The following is a 20119-nucleotide window of genomic DNA, read 5'->3' as shown; positions in this document are numbered from 1 at the left end:
GTCGGCCCACTGAGGGGCTCGGGGGGCGGGGCTCGGGGCGGGGCGAGACCCCTGGCCCACCAGCGAAGGGCCGGCAGCTTTGCTCCCCACCCCAAACTTGCCTCTGCAGCCCGGTGGGCTGGTTGGAGGCTGATGAGTTGATGAGGAAGTTTTCTTCTAAAATGAGCCCCAAGGGAGTGGGAAAAGCTACATCTCTCCATCTGAAGCTTTGTAACTCAGGAGGCTAAACTCTTAGGCCTTTGGCCATAAGCCTCCAACAGCAGTAACACAATGGACTGTTTAAAGGTTATTTTATTAAATATCTTCAGTTCAAGGTTTCATTGTAACAAAGCTAGAAGGGTCTACCAACATTCAGAACAAACACTAACTATTTTTAAATTATTTCTATGTCATCATGCAAAAATTCTGCATCAAATGCCTTCCATTTCCTGTTTAAAAGGTGATTTTTTTTTTTAATAGTCTATTGTCTATAGATGCTGACATTAGCCCCAGAAGAGGAGTAAGAATGCTAAGAAGTGGGGCTGGAGCAGCCATATGAAGCTATGGGTCTTAATGAACTCTAAGACCATTTGTCTTCAAGCCAGCAAAACCAAACCCTGTGGTGAAGGTGTCTGCGTGCTGGTACTGCAGGCTGCAGGGCAAGAAAGGGCTAGGCCCAGGGGCTGAGGCATGCATGAGGTGCTCAGAGGAGCCTGGCTGAACCCAAGCACCAGCACCTGTGAGTCTGCTCTCTTCTCAGCTGGCTCCAAGGTAAACCTGTAGCTTTGCCTCTTCTCCCAGCTCCTGTGCCTCCTGAAGGTAGTCCAGGAAGCTGGGGTTTACCCACCTTTCCCCCAAAAGTGCAGATATTTGTGCAGGTAAGTCTGCACAGTTGTTTTGGAGAAACCAAGGCCATGACCAATTGCTCCTCCATTATCTTCTCTGCTATCTGCTTACAGTATAGGTCTTTCCCTCCTGGAATGGAACTCCTCGAGCACAGAGAGGGACAATGAATGTTGGAGCCTTGGCTCTGGACACCTCTTTTGGGTACATGCAGGTGGTGGTGGTGGGGGTGATGCCCATGCAGATTGTCCAGCAGTAAGTCATATACTTCAGTTGCTCAGTAGAGAGGCCTCTTTAAAGAGAACACCTCTTCTTGCCAGAGCAGTCAGGTCAATCTCAAAGACAGGAAAAGAGATGGACGTGCAGCAAGGGAAGAGTAAGAAGGGAGGCAGTCCTGAGGGCAGCCTGAATGCATAGAAACAACCATCAACTCAATCCCGCTGCCTCACTCCTCCCATCCCCCAGGGGCACTTGGCAGAGGGCCCAGGCCCAGAGGAGGGTCAGCACAGGGACCACCACCATGAAAAGGCAAGACAAAGATGGTCCAAATCAGCACAGAAACAGAACTGCCAAAGGCAGCAAGGGGAGCCCTGACCAGGGCCTGGCTCTCTCCTTGCTAAGTTATAAGAAAACAAACACAAAGCAAAGCAGCAACCCCTCCCTCTTCCCAGCTGCAGGTATTGGGCCTCAATATCAGGGCCCACGTGCATTGTGCATCCTATAGAAATGGATGAGTGAGTACATGTCAGACTAACACGAGGTTTCTCATCAGCTTCGTAGCGGACACACTTCTGCAGCACCAATTCTCTTCCCTTCTACGCTAAATGGAACAGTACAGCAACGTCCAGGCCCTCAGTCCCGAGGCCACTGCTTCTCAGCTGCCTCCACAGCAGGCTGGCAGCTCTGCGTTCTCTCCCAAGTAGGTCTGATGGCCACGATGTTCTCATCAGCCTCATTCTAGGCGCTATGCAAGTTCAGAAGAAGTCCATTCCTAGACCTGGGGCAGGCAGGCCACCTCAGGGGCTGCAATCACATCACAGCCCCCAAAGCTCCGTCAGAGTTCTTGCCTGGTCCCCTGAGTCCACGGAGGCCAGAGGCCGAGCTCACCTCTTCAGGGCTGGTGGGTGAGCCGGCTGCTCGTGCCAGGACGGGTGTCACACAAACTCCTGCCTTCTTCCCAGCCCAAGGGCTATCGGTGGTTTTAAAACGCATCATGGTATGGATTCCATTTTTTTTTTAAACAATCTTTTTTTCTTTTTTTTTCTTAAATGTAAAAAACACCTCGGTACAGCAGAGACAGACACGAAGGGCGGGCGGGAGGGCTGCATGCAGGGGCGTGCATTGGCTGCTGCCGCTTTGTAATTTAATTGTTTAAACCTCAAACGAACAGGACTGCCGCTGTCACTCAGGCCCTCCAGAGCCTCTGGCTGCGAAGGTTTGACCTCCGGCTGGGATCTCCTAATGCCCCTGTCAAAGAGGACAGATGTGGTAACAGAACAAAGGACAATAAGCACACAGATGAGTTCCAGGGACTTCCAACACACGACACACGTGGCCAAGTCTGCCTGAGAAGGTGGAGGATGGGGGAGAAGCTAGAATTTAAATATAACATCAGGGGCGCCTGGGTGGCTCAGTCGTTAGGCATCTGCCTTCCGCTCGGGTCATGATCCTGGGGACCTTGGATCGAGCCCCGCATCGGGCTCCCTGCTCCACGGAAGCCTGCTTCTCCCTCTCCCACTCCCCCTGCTTGTGTTCCCTCGCTCGCTGTGTCTCTCTCTGTGCAATAAATAAAATCTTTTTAAAAATAAATAAATATAACATCGCTTCACATTTGCTGAACAAATGCTTCACTTATGAGTATCTTATTTAATCCTCAACTCAGTGAAGTAGGTACCCCCCCCTCTTTTGACAGCTAAGGAAACTGAGGCTTAGGGTAGGGAAGTCACCTGTCCAAAGTCACTCAACTTGGAGTCCTGGGGCCAGACACAAGTCTGTCTGAAGGCTGCTGCCACTCCTCTGGGATGGTCCACGTCTGCCCCCCCGCCCCGTGCCACTTTTCAACCTCCTCTTCCTCCTCTGACCCCATCTGTCCCCTTCCTCCCCCCCCCACCAGGTGCACCTGTGGCTGAGCTCACTGCAGCGGTGCAGCAGGGGCTCCTGAGCAGTGATAGTGGACATTGAGCCACTTGCCATCCCGGCGGTGCCAGACCCGGGTCTCCTCCGACTGGCTGGTGCGAGGCCGACCCTGCCCATCGATGTACTGGGTGAGGCGGATGTAGGCGATGCAAGCTGCGTCCTCCCCGATCACGTGGACGTGCGGGTTCAGGATGGTGGTGTGGATGGGCTTGCTGTTCTTGGACAGAACTGCAGGGGGCAAGGCAGAGTGCGGGAGGTAGGAGGGCGTCAGGCCTGAGCACGGATTTCCCTCCCCGCCTGCACTTCAGGTCTCACCCTCTCTCCAGCAGCCATTCTGGGAGTCTCTAAGTCCCCCACACACCAGAGGCCAGGAAATCCCAGAACATCAGTCTCAGTTATCCAAGAGGAAGAAAGAGGTGGAGAACGATGATAATAGCAACTGCTACTTTAATCAGACATTGTGCTGGGGGTTTTTACATACATAAGCTATATTTCTTGGTCAATATGATTATCTTTATTATAAGATGATGAAACAGGCTCAAGGACGTTAAGTCATTTGCTCAAATCACACAACATTTGAACTCAGGACCATCTGACTCTTCACTAAAACCTAAGATCTTTCCACTCTTCCAGGCTGATGTTTAGATTTCATAAGGGTTGGCTTGTCCCTAACTGGCTGCAGAGCAAAATCAAGAGCTTAAGATTTCAAAGTGCATTTGTGATTTAGGAAAAAAAAAAAAAAAGTCCAAAGTTAAAATAGAATCACCAAAGCACCAAGCTCAGGAGACCCCCAGGGTTCTCAGGTTTCTCTGGGGGAAAGGTAAAAGAAGTTGTGTTACCATTATCACGAACAAAGGCAGATTGGATGGCTTTTAAAGAGATTCACATTTTAATTCATTTCAAATTGTGGGACAGGGGCTACCTGAGACCCTCCCTAGGCCTTCTATAAACTCTGAAGCTGCTTCTGGCTAATAGAATTACTTAGATAGCCAAGGGTTTACCTTTGCAGCTGAGATATGAAGGGGTTGGTAGTTAGTAGAGAAAACAGTGACAAAATAAAACAGAACTCGGGGCAGGATGGGGAAGGCCTAGGGTAAAGTAGGAAAGAAAGGGAAAAAAAATAGGGAGGAGGAGGGTGCTAGAGAGTGGCGAGAAAGATAGGAGGTGGTGATTCATCTTCTTATCCCTCGGGACTTCCATGAACTGTCCAGAGTGCACAGCCCCTCAGCCGGCACTGTCTCCCTCCATATTCAGGCGGGACCCAAGCCACAGCTTCTGATCTCACAAATCACCTACAGTGCCCTGCTACTTGCTTGTATATTCTTATCCTGGTTTTACTTTCCTCTACTGTGAAACCTGTAGATAAAGAGCTTCATTATTACTTGCTGACATCTCAACCTGATCTCAGTGGTTTCCAGTCTTCGTGGAAAGAGGTGAGGCTGAATGGAATAGTGACCCTGATTGTGAAACCAGTTCTGCCACAAAGCCGCTGCAAAATGATGGGGCACGTGGGGCTCTGGAGCAGGTCCTTCCAAGGTGTCAGTTTAAGACCATCCTCGGGGTACAAGGAGGCAAACACACAGACCAGGGTGCAGCCAAGCAGATCAAATAAGGGAAAAGCGGGCAACTGGGAAGAGGAGAAGGTGAGCAGGGACAGAGGCAAAGGGGGTGAAGGGGCAGGCAGGAGTATATCAGCAGCACGAACCCACTCACGATTCTCAAAGTAAAACTTGTGGAAATCCATCCCCTCCACGAGGTTACCAAGGGCCTCAGGCTCAAAGGAAGTGAGGCCTGGATCGCAAATCTTCCTGCAGAAAGAAAAGCAGCCTGTCAGTCTCCTACAGGGGTGACTTGCCGTTTTTTCTTGTCAGTGGCATCTGTCCTGCAGCAGGTTAACTGTGGGCTAGGCCTGACAAGATGGCTGAGATCTTAGGGGGTGCGGGGTACTATCACAGGGTATCTACCTGGGAGAGATCCCAGCCCAAGGGCCTGGTGTTTAATCCAGACACTATGCCCAAGGCCCAGCTTTCCCTTTTCCCAGGGTCCAAGTTGATTTTGGGGAGGAGGGAAGGCCTCAAGAGATGCCTTGGGTCACAAGGAAATGGGTCTCTACTCACGTGTAGGCTTCAAAGTCCCCATTGTTGATGGCCTCAATCAGTTGTTCTGTGATCTTAATGATCTCCTGTTTTCGCACTGTGGGGGGAAAAACCCAGCAATTTACTTGCATGGAACTGGGGAGCTCCCAAGTGACAGAGCCCGCCCTCCCCAATCCTTCAGAGAATCCCCTGTGATCTCTGTGACAAAGATAACCCTCTTCCCTGTCTTGAACATTAAGGGCCTCTGCAGGAAGAATGAGCCCACTTTTCTCTTCTTTCCTTCTCTGCTGTCCTATAGAGCTAACGGCCCCCTCCTCCCGAAGCCCACCCATTAGGTATGGTTCTCTGGCCTTTGTCTCCCTCTCCATCAACAACCAGGATGCAGAAAACACTCTTGTCTTTTACAGTTGAGGAGCCTGGCCATCATTAATACTCTGCCCAGGGTCCGTGTATCCCATCCCCAGCACGTTCAGCCTCTCTTAAGAGGCATCCCCTGATATGGCTATTTCCACCACCTGTTTACTTCTCTCACCTGAAGGGGCTCAGTCAGGTCTCAATTACCACCACCACCACACCACCCCTAGCCCTCCCTCAGTGGTCCACAACCTAGCTCTGGGCAACAGCCAGCCTGAGAGCAGAACCCAGCCAGGGATGAGGGCTCTGAAAGGATGAACAGAGCCCTGGGATGGATGCTTAATTCTCTTCACCCTGCTCATCTCCTCCACAGGACTTCTCTGGGATAAAGGATCTTGGAACTATAAACATTCTTTTTAAGCGGAGCTTCTCATCAGAGAGATGGCTCCATTTACCCTGGACGAGCCTTGGGAAAGCTCTAAATCTCACACCAACTCTCATGCCAGGATGTGTCCCTCAAGAAAACCAGGACAAGGCTCAGAATGACAGGCAGACAGAATTGGTGCCCTCAGAGCCCCCCACCCCTACCCCATCCAAAGCCAAGGGACTGCTGCTGGTGGTATCCTGACAGGGAGCACCACCATGAGCAGGGGCACCACGAGGGTAAGAGAGGGCTCAGACTGTGCTCAGGCTAACCCTGACCAGAGCCCCGGGCTGGCCCAGGCTCTCCTCACAGGAGTGAGAGGCTGCGAGACAAACGTGCGCATTAGAACAACTGGAAGAGGGCAGCACAGCCAAAGACATGGTCAGGTGGGGGCCCCACAGCCACCAGTCCTGTGGTGGAGGCAGCTCCAGGTGAGTAGGCAGCACGTTAGGGGAACAAACGAGCTCTATCCACGTCCCAGAGGCAAGCAGGTAGGTGTACGTACGTACGTGTATACACACACACACACACACACACACACACACACACACACACACACATCCTCCCCAACCCCACCAAACCCATTTGCAGGACCTGACTGGGGCCCTATGGGTGAAGAGGAATGTGTTTATAAACTCTAAAAGGATAGATGGTAGAAGGAAAAGAAGCAGACAAAGGCATTCTCTACACAGACACAACTTAAAATATAAATATGAGCTACCATTAACCCAGCAAGTCATCGTATCAAGACATTCTACTATCTCATTTATTTTTCATGACAGTGCTCTGAGGTAGGTGCTGTTTTATTCCCACTTTATAGAGAAGGAGGCTGAGGCTCTGGGAGGTGTAAGCTGCTTCACACATTTCTGGAGGTAGTGTAGCTGGGGATTTAAACTCGGGTCTGTTTCACCCCAAGCCTCACGCTCTTAATATGATATGCTGAGCCTCAGGCAACACCACATCTCAACCTGGTTCTTGGCTACGGCAATTTCATCATCAGCCCCGCTCCCACCACCTTTGACTCTGATTTCGGACTCGGCCTTTCTTTGTTGCTCATTGCTGCCGTGAGGCCCACTGAATGTCCCAGGGGCTTTCTGTTCCTTCCCACCATGCCAAGTTCTTCTACCCACTCTCCTTTATGTCTTTGGGCCCTGGTCCCAGGGGCCCCTGCCTGGCATTAACAGCACCTCCAATCAGCTCCCCCACCCAGCAGTGGCCGAGCTCCCCAAGCTTACTAAGACAGATAGCTGGGTTGGGCTGACAGCTCTAGGGGGGTGGGGGGGAGATCCCTGAGGGGCTTCAGGATGAGCCAGGGAGACAGAAGCCAGATTGTGCCTCCCTCACACTTACTGGCTGAGGAGCAGAGAGAAGGCTGGGGCTGCATGCCTGCAGAGGGGGCTGTTCTGTCCCGGGAGCTCCGTCCTTCAGGCCCCGAGCTGCCATTCCCAGTGCGGAGCGGGGCAGCTAGCCAGCCAGGGCAGGGCAGGGCAAGGCAGAGCAGCCAAAACAAACAGAACAAGGCAGGTGAGCGAGCAAGCCAGACAGGACCCAAGCCCGTGGCACTGCAGAGCCGGGGCAAGGCAACGCCTCGGGCTGCTGTGGACACCTGGACCACATCCCACGCTGCCGCCTCTGCCAGAGAGGCCTCCCAGCTGACAGCCCCAGGAAGGTGCAGACTTGGGCTTGTGGCTTCCAGAGGAGCCTTCAAATAGCCTGTATAAGGACCCCTGCTCCCAGGGAAGATGTTGTAGGGGGCCAGGCTACAAGGTCAAGAGCTGTGAAGGAGCCACTCCACAGCATCACCAGAACTGAACTGCTCTGGCTTGAATCCCAGCAGCCCTAGAGGTACTGTTCTTTACTACCTTATATGTTTATGCTTTCTATTTTTTGGTTCCCAAAGGTTTAGTGCCCCTTTATTACCCCTGGGTGTGCTCTCTCAGCTCTGTCCTTCAGCATTTCTCCGTCTGTTCTGCGAGCCTGGCCTCAGGTCACTTACTGATGGCAAAGGGAGCAATTCCAAGAGGCCAAACCGAAGAGCAGGACAGAGATTCCCGGTGGTCTGGTCTGCCATGCCCTCCCACACCCCATGGCCCTCTGGCCAGGCCCACACTTAGGCTGGTGGTCCTCAAGGGACCACCAGGACATGGCCCAATGTGGTCCTGATTCCATCATTCATGACAAGACTCCGTGGCAAGAGTCACTGGTCCCAATGTGCCCAGGATGGTTCCGGTTTTACAACTGAATGTTCCACATCCTGGGAATCACCTCAACCCTAGGGGAATCAGGACAATGGGTCACCCTCCTAATGACTCACTGTATTTGTGGGCTACTTCTACAGGGACTCAGGACGTTCCTGCACCGGGATGTCACATCATTATCAGCAACAGGAACAGTTCTCTGAGCCCTGGCCCTGGAAGGCCTCAGGAAAAGCTCTGGTTTAGCTATTCCAGACTTGGGGTCAAAGAAGAGAAGCCTCTTGCCCAGCCCAGCCAGGCCAGACAGGGACCTCACATCTTAGCCCATGAAAAGGAGCTTTTTATGCCAAGCCCTCTCCTAGGGTATAAGGAGTCATCATTCTCAGTTCTGGGGACAAACAAGAGCCAGTGTACCTGGGACACTGCTGGGGTCCCTTCCTCACCAAGGGCCAGCACCTACCTTTGAGGTCTTCATCTTCTGTGGTGGTGTTGCAGCTCTCTGTGGAGCCCTGTAGGCCAAAAAGAACATGTTTCTATACACTCAGGCCCTTGGACACTAAAGGAACCCAGCAGAACAAAAGCAGAGTAGGTTTTTTTTTTTTTTTTAAATAGCAACTTTATTGAGACATAATTCACGTAGCCACAACTCATCCATTTAAAGTGTACAATTCAGTGTTTCTTAGTAAGTATATATTGTGTAACCATCGCCACAATCTAATTTAGAATATTTTTTATCACCCTGCAAAAGAAACCCAGTATCCTTTACAGTTACTCACCACTTCCCCCAATTCCCTGCTTCCATCCCTAAGTAAACACTAATCTACTCTTTGTCTGGAAAGCTTTCCCTATTCTGGACATTGCATATAAATGTAATTATATAATATCTTTGGTGGAGTAATTAGAGGACGTGACCACCAACCAGTTGACCCATGAACTGGACCCAGGCAATCAGGATTCTTACCCCCACCCCTGTCCTTGGAATGTATGCTTTGCACACCATTTCCACAGTGGGAGCTGTTCTGCGCTCCTGCAGGAGGTGCAAGGAAGAATCATAAAAGGTTCGATTTTCACCCTTGCCATCTGACTTTTTTTTACAGAACCCTGGATTCCCAAATGCGGTCTTCCCCAACCCCCTACTCTTCCCCAACTCGGCAAATGACACTATCTATCCTGTTGTTAAAACCGGGAGTCCTCTTCTAGGTTTGATTCTAGGTTGAATCTTAGCTTTCTCTCTTTCCCTTACATTTTCTTTATCCAACCTAAATTCAAATCTATCAGTCCTACCTCCAAAGTAAATCCTGTCTCCTACCTCTTCTCTTCATTTTTTTTTAAAAAAGATTTTATGGGGGCGCCTGGGTGGCTCGGACGGTTAAGCATCTGCCTCCAGCTCAGGTCATGATCCCAGGGTCCTGGGATTGAGCCCCACATCGGGCTCCCTGCTCCGCGGGAAGCCTGCTTCTCCCTCTCGCTCTGCCTCTCTCCCTGCTCATGCTCTCTCTCTCTCTTTCTGTATCTCTGTGTCTCAAGTGAATAAATAAAATCTTAAAAAAAAAAAAAGATTTTATGTTGAAGTAATCTCTACACCCAACGTGGGGCTCGAACCCACAATCCCGAGATCAAGAGTTGCACGCTCTATCAACTGAGCCAGCCAGGCACCCCTACCTCTTCTCTTCAAACGCACAGCTACGCACTGAGTCCAAGTGACCAGTATCTGGTACCTAGACTACAATAGCTTCCCGGTCCCCCTGCATCCATGCTTGCCTCCTCCCTAAAGTTCTTGCCCCTAACATGGCCAGAGGGGCTTTTCAAAGTGTCAATTAGACTCCATTACTCCCCTGCTAAGAACCTCCAACAGCTTCTCCTTGCTGCTGGAAGAAGATGCATACTGCTATGAAGTCCTATGTAGCAGGCCTCCTACTTCTCCAGCGTCACAGCCCTCCTGCCGCTCTCCCCCGGCCTCACACTCTTGGCTCTGCTTCATTTCCTCTGTTCTGTATATAGGCTAAGCCCCTGCGCTTGCAGCTCTCCTGTCTAGGGCACTCTGCCCCAGAGTCTGCCTGGCTGTCTCCTTCCCACCGTTTCGTTTTTAGCTCAGAGACTCAGCTCCCGAGGGAGGTCCTTCCCTGACCACTTAAAGAAAAGCCCTGTTCATCCCTTCTCTTTCCTTTGTGTCATTTTCTTCACAGCACTTACCACTATTGGATTTTATCTTACTTATATGGGTTTTGGTTTATTATATGCTTCCCCTACACCCGTGGAGAGAGATTTTTGTCTTGTCACCTCTGTAGACCAGACCCATGGATGGTTTGGGGCTCAGTAAATATTTACTAATGGGGGTGCCAATAAGACGACAAAGTTATTGACGGCATAATGGGGTGAGGCAACAGAGGATGCTCTAGGGTCTGATTACACTCTCGTCTCTTTTTCTAGCTGTTTGCTGTCATTTAAGCCTCACAAGTCACGGAGGGAGATGCCATTATTATTATCCTTCATTCACAGATAAGGAAATTGAGGTGCAGAGTACTACAGTGACTTACTCAGTGGTCCAGGATTCAAACCCAGGCCCGTCTGACTATAGGGCACGAAGCATAATGCCCTTTCAGGGACTGGAGTGACAAACAGGTACACACTATCCCCAGCCTAGACTCTGCACACATCTTGGCCTCAAGGCGTGGCCTGCAGGCTGCCATCTGCAGGCCCCATAGACCCTGGGACCCAGCCCACCTGTTTCTTGCTGGTCCCTAAAGCAGGAGACCAGCTCAGGAGCCACTCACCTTGATCCCATCTGTAGCGTTGTGTACCACGGTGGTTTGTGGCTCCTGTGAGAGAAGATGAAAATTATCCTCCTGACCTGGGGACAGAACTACGGCTCTTCCCGCAGGGACCCCATCCTTTAGCCCAGTCCCTCTTAGACCCTATGATGACCACGGAGGCCTGCCCACCAGCCATTCCCACAAGACAAAATATCCTGGCTCACCTGGGTCCCAGAAGCCCCAGATTTAGGGGACAGTACTGGCTGAGTAAGAAGGACAGGCCTGGCACTTAACAAGAGCAGGTATCAGAGAAGCTGAGAGGACAAGGGCCTCTGTCCCCGATTCCTGCTGGATCTGAGGGTTCTTTCCCCACGGGACCACTATGCTGGGGGAGCCATGGGGCTGAGGGCCCAGGCCAGGCCCTGCCAACGGCGTTCACCAAGGGGTGTGTAGGAGGCGGGGACATAGAGAGACCAGACTAAAGTCTCCCAGAAAGACCCAGGATGCCCCCTCAGCAAGCTGAGCCCAGGGAGCTGCCTGCTTTACCACCTTGGGCCTTCGCCAGAGTTCCTGGCCCTGTTGTGCTGTGAGGCAGCACGAGGGTCCCGGGCTGCAGGCAGGAGCAGCAGGCCCACCACGCCTCCGTCTCTCCCAGGCATCCCCCCTGCAAACTCTCTAGTTAGTCACTACCAGCAGAGAGACTTCTGGGAGCACACGGTGCCCCCAGCATGGGGCACTCCAGGACCTCAGAGGCCTCAGCACCATCCAGAGGTGGGGGACCCCAGCCCTCCTTCCTGTTTGTAGCTTTGCAAAGGAGAGGCTGAGGCAGGTTTTACAAGGAGGCCTCCAAGAACTGAACGACAGGTCCCAAGAAAGCTCCTACCCTCTTCTTTTATAAGCCACTCACCTTCCCGGCCCCCATAGCAGACCCATGGGGGCCCTGCCTGGGGCTAAGAGGGTTAGCTGAGAGCCCTGACCACTCTTCCCCACCCCCAACAGCAGAAGGAGCAGGAGCGGAAGTTGTGCAGTGCAGGAAGGAGCATGGCCACACGGGACAATGAGGGCTTGGAAGGGGCCCACGGGGCAGGACACAAAGCAGGCTGCTCTACAGGGATGAGAAGGAAAGGGCCAGGGCGGCCTGGGAGGGAGGGCAAGAGGAGGAAGGGAGAAGGAGCGGAAGGCAGCCAGGGGCAGGGGTGGAGAAGCCGGAGTCAGGAGGTACCATGGCCGTCTGCAAGGGCGCGGGCTCTTGGGCTGGGCTTACGAGACTGTTTTTGTTGTTGCTCTGTGGCTGAGACAAGAAAACAGATGGTTTAGTTCCTCTGGAGTCACCAAAGCCGCTCAGGTTCGACTCCCAGACCTCCCTTGCCTCCCGGCCTGGCCCGGAGGAGCTAGGCCTGAGGTGGCCTCCGTAATACTGTGTGGATGGGAGCAATGGTCGGAGAGATGATCGACTGGACGAGGGGAGTATTTGGAGGGGCCCAGAGACCTAACGCTGGAGGCACTCTTAAGGTGGGACCGGGCCAAAGACTTGCTTCAAAGCATCTCTCCAGAAATCTGCTTATGCCAGATGCCATGTCATTGCACAATCACATTTTACCCAAAGAAATTCAGGATCTTCTCATTTTACAGGAAAAAGAAGGGGGGTTTATAAGAAAGCAGAACAAAATGCAGAAACTCTGGGTCCCCCATCTGTGGGCAGTCTCCTGCTGCCCTTTCAACCTGCCACGTGCATTTCCTTTCCCTTAAGACACCAGCCTGAAGCCTGACCTGAAAAGAGGAGGAACACGAAGAGAAAGAAAACCTCGCCTAGAAGATAAGTGTCCAGAGAGGAAACGGGGGCGGGATGTGACTTTGGATACAGAGGGCACCCACTGCCCCCAGGGAGCAGAGACAAGGCTGTGCTGCTGGCCTTTCTGCCTGGTAAGTCGTGGACTTGCTCAACTAGGAGTGAGGGCAGAGCTCCAAGGAGGGGCAGGTGAACCCAGGGATGGGAGGTGGTTGTAGCCCCAGAACCCAGCCCCTGGGAGAGAAGGCTGCCCAGCAGGCCAACATCCCTGACAGCAGCAGGCCGCCGGGATATCTTGGGGCATCTCCTTGCCTTTTGAAACGTTACACCGAGTGGCACAGCAAGGGAGGGTTTGGGGAGATGATTAGGAAGGAAGGAGGCTGCTCTCCAGGGCAGAGAGCCTCTTACGATGCCCTCACCAATGTACTCGGTCTCACTGGGAGTCCCGATGGAGCCAGTGGCCACCGAGGAACAGCCTGATGCCTGCAACTTCTTCAAAAGACAGAGAGACAAACATGTGGCTACCATCTCTGAGCAGGGCACAAATGAGGACACCCTGGCAGGTAGGATGTGCTTCTTCTCTCCTAGGATACACACGGAAAGCTATCCAGACTGTCCTATTTCTTCTTGCCTGGAGGCTTCTTTTATGGCCCCTTGGACCAGACCTGAAGGCATCCAATCCTAGGTTGCTGTCAATGGCTGAGATGTCCCCAAACCCAGGGCTAGGCATGGAACCTTAAGCCAGGCACCAAGTGCTACCAGACCCCACTGAACCCTTCAGGCTGGAGAAGAGGGGTCCCGGGAAGAGTCAGGATGTGGGTCAAAACTCATGTGAACTCTGCTCTCTACCATTCCCCCCAGAAGGAGCAGAGCTGTCCTCGCTCAGCTACTAAGTCCGACCTGTTTGGGGCTGACCGGATAAGGCTGTCCTGCCTGCAAAGCCCAGCTGAGACAGAGACCGTGGCAGGAGGCAAAGACTCCAGGGCTCCCTTAAACCTGCCCTATCTGCAGAGGGCTGGGATGTCACCCACGTGGCCCCACCTCTGGCTTTAATGGATGGTTTCGTAACAATTCAGGCTGCTATGCTCCCCTTGGTGGCCTGGGTCCCATGAGAAAGAAGATGCATTCTCTCTAGTCTTTCAGCTGTCCCCCGTGAGGGCTGGGTGGGAAGGATGGACCGTTGGGCACGGCCTGTTCACGGGCACTCGCCCAGGGGCACAGGCCCAGAGAGTGAGGCTCGGGGCTGTGAGCCTACTGTAGACCAGCTCTTCTGCCCACCGCACACATGCCCACTGGCTGCCAGTCTGTGCGAAGTGCCCAGCGAGCAGGGCCTCTCCTCCTGAGCGACGGCATGTGAGGGTCTCTCCCTGGGACTCCCCCCAGTCCCTGCTAGCTTCACATCCTGCCCAGGGCTGCTGGAGGCAGTCCAAGCTCTGCAGCGGCGGGGGGTGGGGGGGTGCCACACCGTACACTCCGATGCCCACCGGTCAGGCCACTGGGAGACCTTGGGCCACGGCCCCCGCCTGGCAGGACAGGCCGCGCGTACCCATACAGCACAGACATGCAGTGAGGATGAGTGAAGTACACGCACATGGCAGAATGGGGTTGCGTGGCTGGCAGGCGGGTGCAGGCAGCATGGAGTAGGCAGATGGGTGGGCAGGCAAGGCTCACCATTAGGTGCACGCTGGAACTCGACTTCCTTTTCTGGACACACCACAGCGAAAGGGAAAGAGAAGGGGAAAGAGGAGGTAAGAAGAGAAGCACAGAGATGCTGCAGGTTAGTGCACCAGCGCGGGCTCTGCCTCAGGAGAAAAGAGCAGGAGAAGGGGACCTGGAGCCCAGCACCAGAAGGATTCACACAGCACTTAGCCCACGAGGCACACAGATGCCTCCGGGCCCTTTGCCGTCAGGTTCACAAACACAGATTTAGTATATTCTAAGATTCTCAGCCTCGCTCACAGAAAGCTTTGTGAAGAGGTTAAGGTCACAGGTTTATAAAGGTAACACTGGCTGCAAATTTATAGGTTGGGGCTTCTAAAGCTGGCTCACTGTAAGGCTATTTATTTTCTCTTGTTACTAGGTCTGCCTAAAATTCGGCTGAGCAGCGACCAGGTAAATAGCAAAAGCCATTCGAGGCTGTCCTCAGCTTTGGAAACACTGGACTCCCGAACTGAGCCTTTTTTGCTGCATCCCTACACTGCTTTTCAGAATAAAGACGGTGAGCTTTGGAAAATCATCTGATAAACGGTGAGTTGGCGGCATCCCTCTCTTCGTCAGTATGGCCATGCTCATCCAGAAGATTTCAGTATCTCACGGCATTTTGCAATTAGTGGGACATGGGAGAACAGGAGTGCTGGTGACTAAAACTGTAGTGATCACAAAGACATCAGGATGGAAACCAAGGGGGATGCTGAAAGCATGATTCCTCAGGCCAGGTGCTCACGGACGTTATGTTCAGATGTGAAACGAGAGCATAAAAATAAAGACCACATGGAACACTGAAAACCCATCTCAGAAGACTGTCTCAAAGGTGAAAGGCACTTAAGAAGTTTATAATTAGCTTCCTGGGAGACAGAACTCCCCTCGGAAACTATCTGTTGTGTGACTACTGTTCTAGGCACAGTGAATGTGTCAGGTAAATGTTCCTTCCCACCAGAGGCTGACATCCTACTTTAGAGGACATTTTCAGGACAATATTCAATTCAAAAGGAGGGGACTACAAGTATTTAAAAGAATTTAAAATGGGCGCCTGGGTGGCTCAGTTGGTTAAGCGACTGCCTTCAGTTCAGGTCATGATCCTGGAGTCCCGGGATCGAGTCCCGCGTCGGGCTCACTGCTCAGCAGGGAGTCTGCTTCTCCCTCTGCCCCTCCCCCCCTCATGTGCTCTCTCTCTCTCTCTCTCTCTCTCTCATTCTCGCTCTCTCAAATAAATAAAATCTTTAAAAAAAATAAAAGAATTTAAAATTATACCTAAGGAAAAAGAAAGCCTATAAATAATTGGGCTTCTTCTTTTTTTAGGTAAATTCTATGCCCAACATGAGGCTCAAACCCATGACCCTGAGATCAAGACTCGCATGCTCTACCGACTGAGCCAGCCAGGCACCCCCAAATTGGGCTTCTTTCGCATTAGCCTGCTGTTTATGCCCCAAACGTGGGATTTTATTTCCAAAATTATTCCTCAAAAAGAGGACATTGCTTTACATTCATACTTATCCTTTTATCCAACCCGAGGGTTTACAACGTGAGGGAAGATCCATCTCTGTCATCTCCTCTGTGCCTAGCAAAATCCCTGAAAAGTTGCATACGATCAACAAACTTTTGCTGAGTTGAACTGGGTTTGCTGACTCCGGTTTTCCCTCAGGCTAAAGCAGAGCACAGGTCTCTAACTTGCCCAGGATCACTGGAGTGAAAACTCTAGGAGCACTGACGGGACCCACCCTTGGTTCTAGTGATTTCCTTTCTTGCTGTGAAAGGTCGGTGCAGGCAGCTTTCACCTGGACCCTGCCTTAGGCCGAGCACTTTCAATTGTCTGCTTCACCTAATGGGGAGGAAATTCCCAACCGCAGCTGGCTCTCTTTTTCCTCAACTGTCCGGCATGAAAACCCAAGACAATCCTTTTCCACTCAAGGGTTGGTTTCTACTGGATTAGTAGACGTCTGTCAGTTCCTCTCTCCCGGATCCTTTCAGGGCTTTGCCCTCAGCCACGCACAGCTGAGCTCCTCTCAACCAGCCCACTGTTTAAATACCAGATTTTTAAAGAACCACATCTCACTTTTATTTACAAATTAAATATTTATTTAAAATTGGAAGCCAGAAAAGGATTCAAACCTACTTTCCACACTTAAACAATTATTCAAACAGTTCTTAAGGAAATGGCTATATCCCTTTTTCTTTTTTTTTCTTTTGTTCCTTTATTTTTTTTAAAGACTGGATGGCCATTCTGGCCTGGGATGAGCAACATGCACTAACTGTCCTCAACTAGGGGCCTCTTGGGATCTGAGTGTTTGTGGCCCCTCCAGTCTTGTCCTCGAAAGTGGCTGTCATTCTTCTACAGACCCTGGATCCCTGTATCCACTCTCAAGAGAAACCGAGTCAGAACCTGGGGTCCCTACACTCAAGAGCACTAAGTGGACTCAGTGCTCAAACGAATGCTAATATTCCAGCATCTTGTGAAAGCTTCTGGAGAGTGAGGAGGAAACCTTCCTATAGACCTTAAACACCAGGAACTGGGAAGGGAGAAGCTGGGAAAGCAAGGTGGGGTCTATAAGAGACCCAGGCTGCTCACAGGTCAGCATCTTCTGAGCAACCTCACAGGCCTCCCTCATACACACGGGTCGTCACCTTGACCTTCAAAAGATTCCAGAAAAGTTGAACCCCACACCTCTTGCTTTGCCTTCCCCCTCTGCCTTTCGCAGCGCTCACGTCCAACCATGCCATTCATTGTTATATACACGTTCCAAATCCTAAAAGGTCTGCAGCCACATTAGGAGCAACTTGGAAAACAAAGGGGAAAAAAACCCACCCATAATCCTCTCTCTCTTGCTAGTCTTTTTTCTTATGTAATTTAGAAACGTCATTATAAGCTACATCTGAGTTGATGCCTTACTTTTGAAAACAAATAGTATTTTGATTTTAAGTCTGATTTTCAAAGGAATGCACGGTCTAGGTAAGAAACATAGAAAGTACAGGAAAATATATAAAATGAAAGTTTCCCAAATCCCCATCACCCAGTGAAGTTACTATTAACACTTCATGGGGTTTCTTCCAGTTCCTCTTCTATCCACATAATATATACTGAATATAATCGATAAACACATCGTTTTTTTAAGCAAAATTTAGATGACAGTGTATGTTCTGTTTTGTATCCCACTTTTTCCACTTAATATAAAACATATCATTATGTAGTCATGAAAAATTAATAACTCTGTAAAGGTCTAGTAAATGGGTTTCCTGTAATTATTTAGTCATTATTTTATTGACTTTTGAAATCGTCTCCAATTTTTTCAGTTAGAATGTCATGTTGAACATCCTTCTGCTTTCAGTTTTTCCATACTTTGAATTATTTCTTTTTACTCCTAAAGTTTATTTTAGTAGTCTCTACATCCAGTGTGGGGCTCGAACTCACGACCCCAAGATCAAGAGTCACATGCCCTTCCAACTGAGCCAGCCAGGCGCCCCTTGAATTTCTTCTTTAGGAGAAATTCCCGAAGTAAAACTAAAGGGTAAAACCAGCAGGGACAATTTTTGTGGCTTTTGACATGCTGGCTGTTTCCGAAAGGGCCACTGCTATTTACGCTACTCTCCCAAACTTAAGAGTCAAAATATGGCGCCTCATTTCAACTTGCATTTTGCTGATACTAGTGAGGCTAAACCTCCACATTTGTTAACCAGTTCTACCTCTTTTCTGGGTTTTCAGTGCAACCTCTCTGACCATTTATCTACTGGGTTTTGGGGGGGGGGGGACTCTTATTTGCTAGGGAGAGTTTTTTTTAAGATTTTATTTATTTATTTGACAGAGAGACACAGTGAGAGAGGGAACACAAGCAAGGGGAGTGGGAGAGGGAGAAGCAGGCTTCCCGCCGAGCAGGGAGCCTGATGCGGGGCTCAATCCCAGGACCCTGAGATCATGACCTGAGCCGAAGGCAGAGGCTTAATGACTGAGCCACCCAGGCGCCCCTACAGAGAGCTTTTTTGTATAAAAATAATATTAACCCTTCATATCACACCTGCTGTGAATATTTTCCTCAACCTCTTGCTGGCCTTTTAATTTTGGCTGGTCATTCCCTTCTTGAACATTTGCATCTTTGCCTTTGTTCCCACCACTATATTCAAAGTCTTTTCTCATGCACAAAACTCGCTGGGCTCATAGCAGGGTCAGACACTAGCCTCCCCACATATGTTCTCATCTGAAGCAATTTATTTAACCGTTTGCTTGCCATGCCCTCATCCTTCTCAGTGCTCTGTAAGGTCCGACATTGTTGCACACTTCTGTTCTTCCCCCACCTCTTCTGTCTTTTGATGATTCCTCTTCTTCTTCCAGCCTCTCAATGACAGATGGCCCTGAAATTTTGTCTTTACTGAACTCTTAAACCTTCATGTGCTTTAGATTCATATGGAAGAAGGGGAATATTATTAAAATTCAGATTCTGCCTCCCACCCAAGGCTTCCTGAATCTGAATTCCAGGCTGGACCCTGGAAGCTGTATCTTTTTAATTAGCTCCTTCCACTAATATTACATGGTTGTGCCTGACACTCATCCCTGGGGGCAGCCATCTAGAAAGTTCCATTAGAAGTCTATCCTTCAATGGCTCCATTATCCATCTTTTTACCACCATCTTGGCTGAGACTGCTTTATTTCAGTCCTATTTTGTGCAATCATTCTTTCCTTCAGCCTTTCGGAGCTACTGAAGTTCCCAGAATCATCACACTGTTTCAAACCTATATATCTTATGCTATTCCCTCTGCCGGGAATATCCCCCTCCCTCTCCTGCTCACTTCGACCTAGCAAGATCCTTCAACTCAGTTCATGGGCCATCTCCTTCAGGAAGATTTCCTGTTTTGGCTTAGATGCTGGTTTCTGCTCCCCCAGGGCCCGCCCTGAGCACACCTCCTTCCATAGACCTGCCCAGAGCACCCAGGACTGCTGGTTTCCCTGTCTCTCCCCAACTCTGAACACCTTAAACGGTGGATTATGTCGCTGTCTTCCCAGCTCCTGAAGGATGGAACTGGCCGAGTGAATGAACGCATGGGATTCACTCACATGAGTCCCCATCTGCACGTGTAGTGCTGAGCTCTTCCCTGGGCCACATCAGGTACTCCCCAGCACCTTAAAAGACCTCTCCCCCCACAGATCTCCACCTGTCTCTCCATCTCAATGGGGTCCAAATAAAACTCTTGCTATCAAAATGGGTACTCCTTCACAACTACTCCCATTTCTAGCAGAGGTACCACCAATTCTTCCAACGTTCAAGGAATTTTGACATCATCTTTGATGGGTCCTTTCTAAACACATCCAGTACGAACTTCCTTTGACACACCTCTAAACAGAGCTAAGAGCTAATCAGAGCCTCACATTCCTGGTGACAGCTGGACCAATTCTCCATAGGTACTGCCTATTCTCGTTGGTTGGTGCCTGGGTTCTTCTGGGGGTGAAGTATTTTCAATATTAGTCCTTTCTAATCACCTTTTCTTCACCCTATGCCCAGATTATAACAAATCCTGATACCTCTGTGTCTAGTTCCCACCCTCTTCTAGTCATCCTTACACACTCAGCAATATCTTTTAAAAACACTGCTCTCACCCGTAGCTTCCCTGCTCAGTGGCCTACATTTCCCGTGGTCTGACACACAAACCTCCAATCCCACTGCCCAACCAGACCAATCCAGCCGTAGTTTCGACATCCTTCTACCACAAACCCCGTGTTTCCAGTTGGGCAGAGAACATCAATATATAGGATAGAATCCATAAAAATATTTTGTTGTTTTTAAGTTATAACAGGAACACCTTCTCATTTTAAAGAAAACACGTGTACAAAGTGAAAAATGAAGGGT

General features: G+C 50.5%; 1 protein-coding gene across 20 annotated transcripts in view; it reads right to left on the bottom strand.

The window, feature by feature from the left end:
* Positions 1-273: 273 nt before the first annotated feature.
* CAMK2G (calcium/calmodulin dependent protein kinase II gamma) overlaps positions 274-20119 on the bottom strand; it is a 55892-nt gene continuing 36046 nt past the window's right edge. For 3 of the 20 annotated variants that reach the window (XM_073878776.1, XM_073878779.1, XM_073878781.1), the window contains 9 exons: positions 14241-14273; positions 12003-12071; positions 10802-10846; positions 8488-8536; positions 7183-7296; positions 5076-5151; positions 4672-4766; positions 2942-3186; positions 274-2289 (listed from right to left, as the gene is read on the bottom strand). In XM_073878776.1, coding sequence (XP_073734877.1) covers positions 2954-3186; positions 4672-4766; positions 5076-5151; positions 7183-7296; positions 8488-8536; positions 10802-10846; positions 12003-12071; positions 14241-14273 — 714 coding nt within the window. In that variant the 3' untranslated portion in view covers positions 274-2289; positions 2942-2953. Of the gene's footprint in view, positions 2290-2431; positions 2597-2941; positions 3187-3388; positions 4767-5075; positions 5152-7182; positions 7297-8487; positions 8537-10801; positions 10847-12002; positions 12072-14240; positions 14274-20119 lie in introns of those variants that run through there. The other 17 variants (XM_073878783.1, XM_073878787.1, XM_073878780.1 and 14 more) reach the window with 10 other exon arrangements.

Source organism: Callorhinus ursinus, unplaced genomic scaffold (genome assembly GCF_003265705.2).
Source record: "Callorhinus ursinus isolate GAN/ISIS: 27379988/994484 unplaced genomic scaffold, GSC_fseal_2.0 scaffold31, whole genome shotgun sequence".
Lineage (NCBI taxonomy): Eukaryota > Metazoa > Chordata > Mammalia > Carnivora > Otariidae > Callorhinus > Callorhinus ursinus.
The sequence above is the reverse complement of the archived record's forward strand: the minus strand, read 5'-3'. Positions and strand labels throughout refer to the sequence as shown.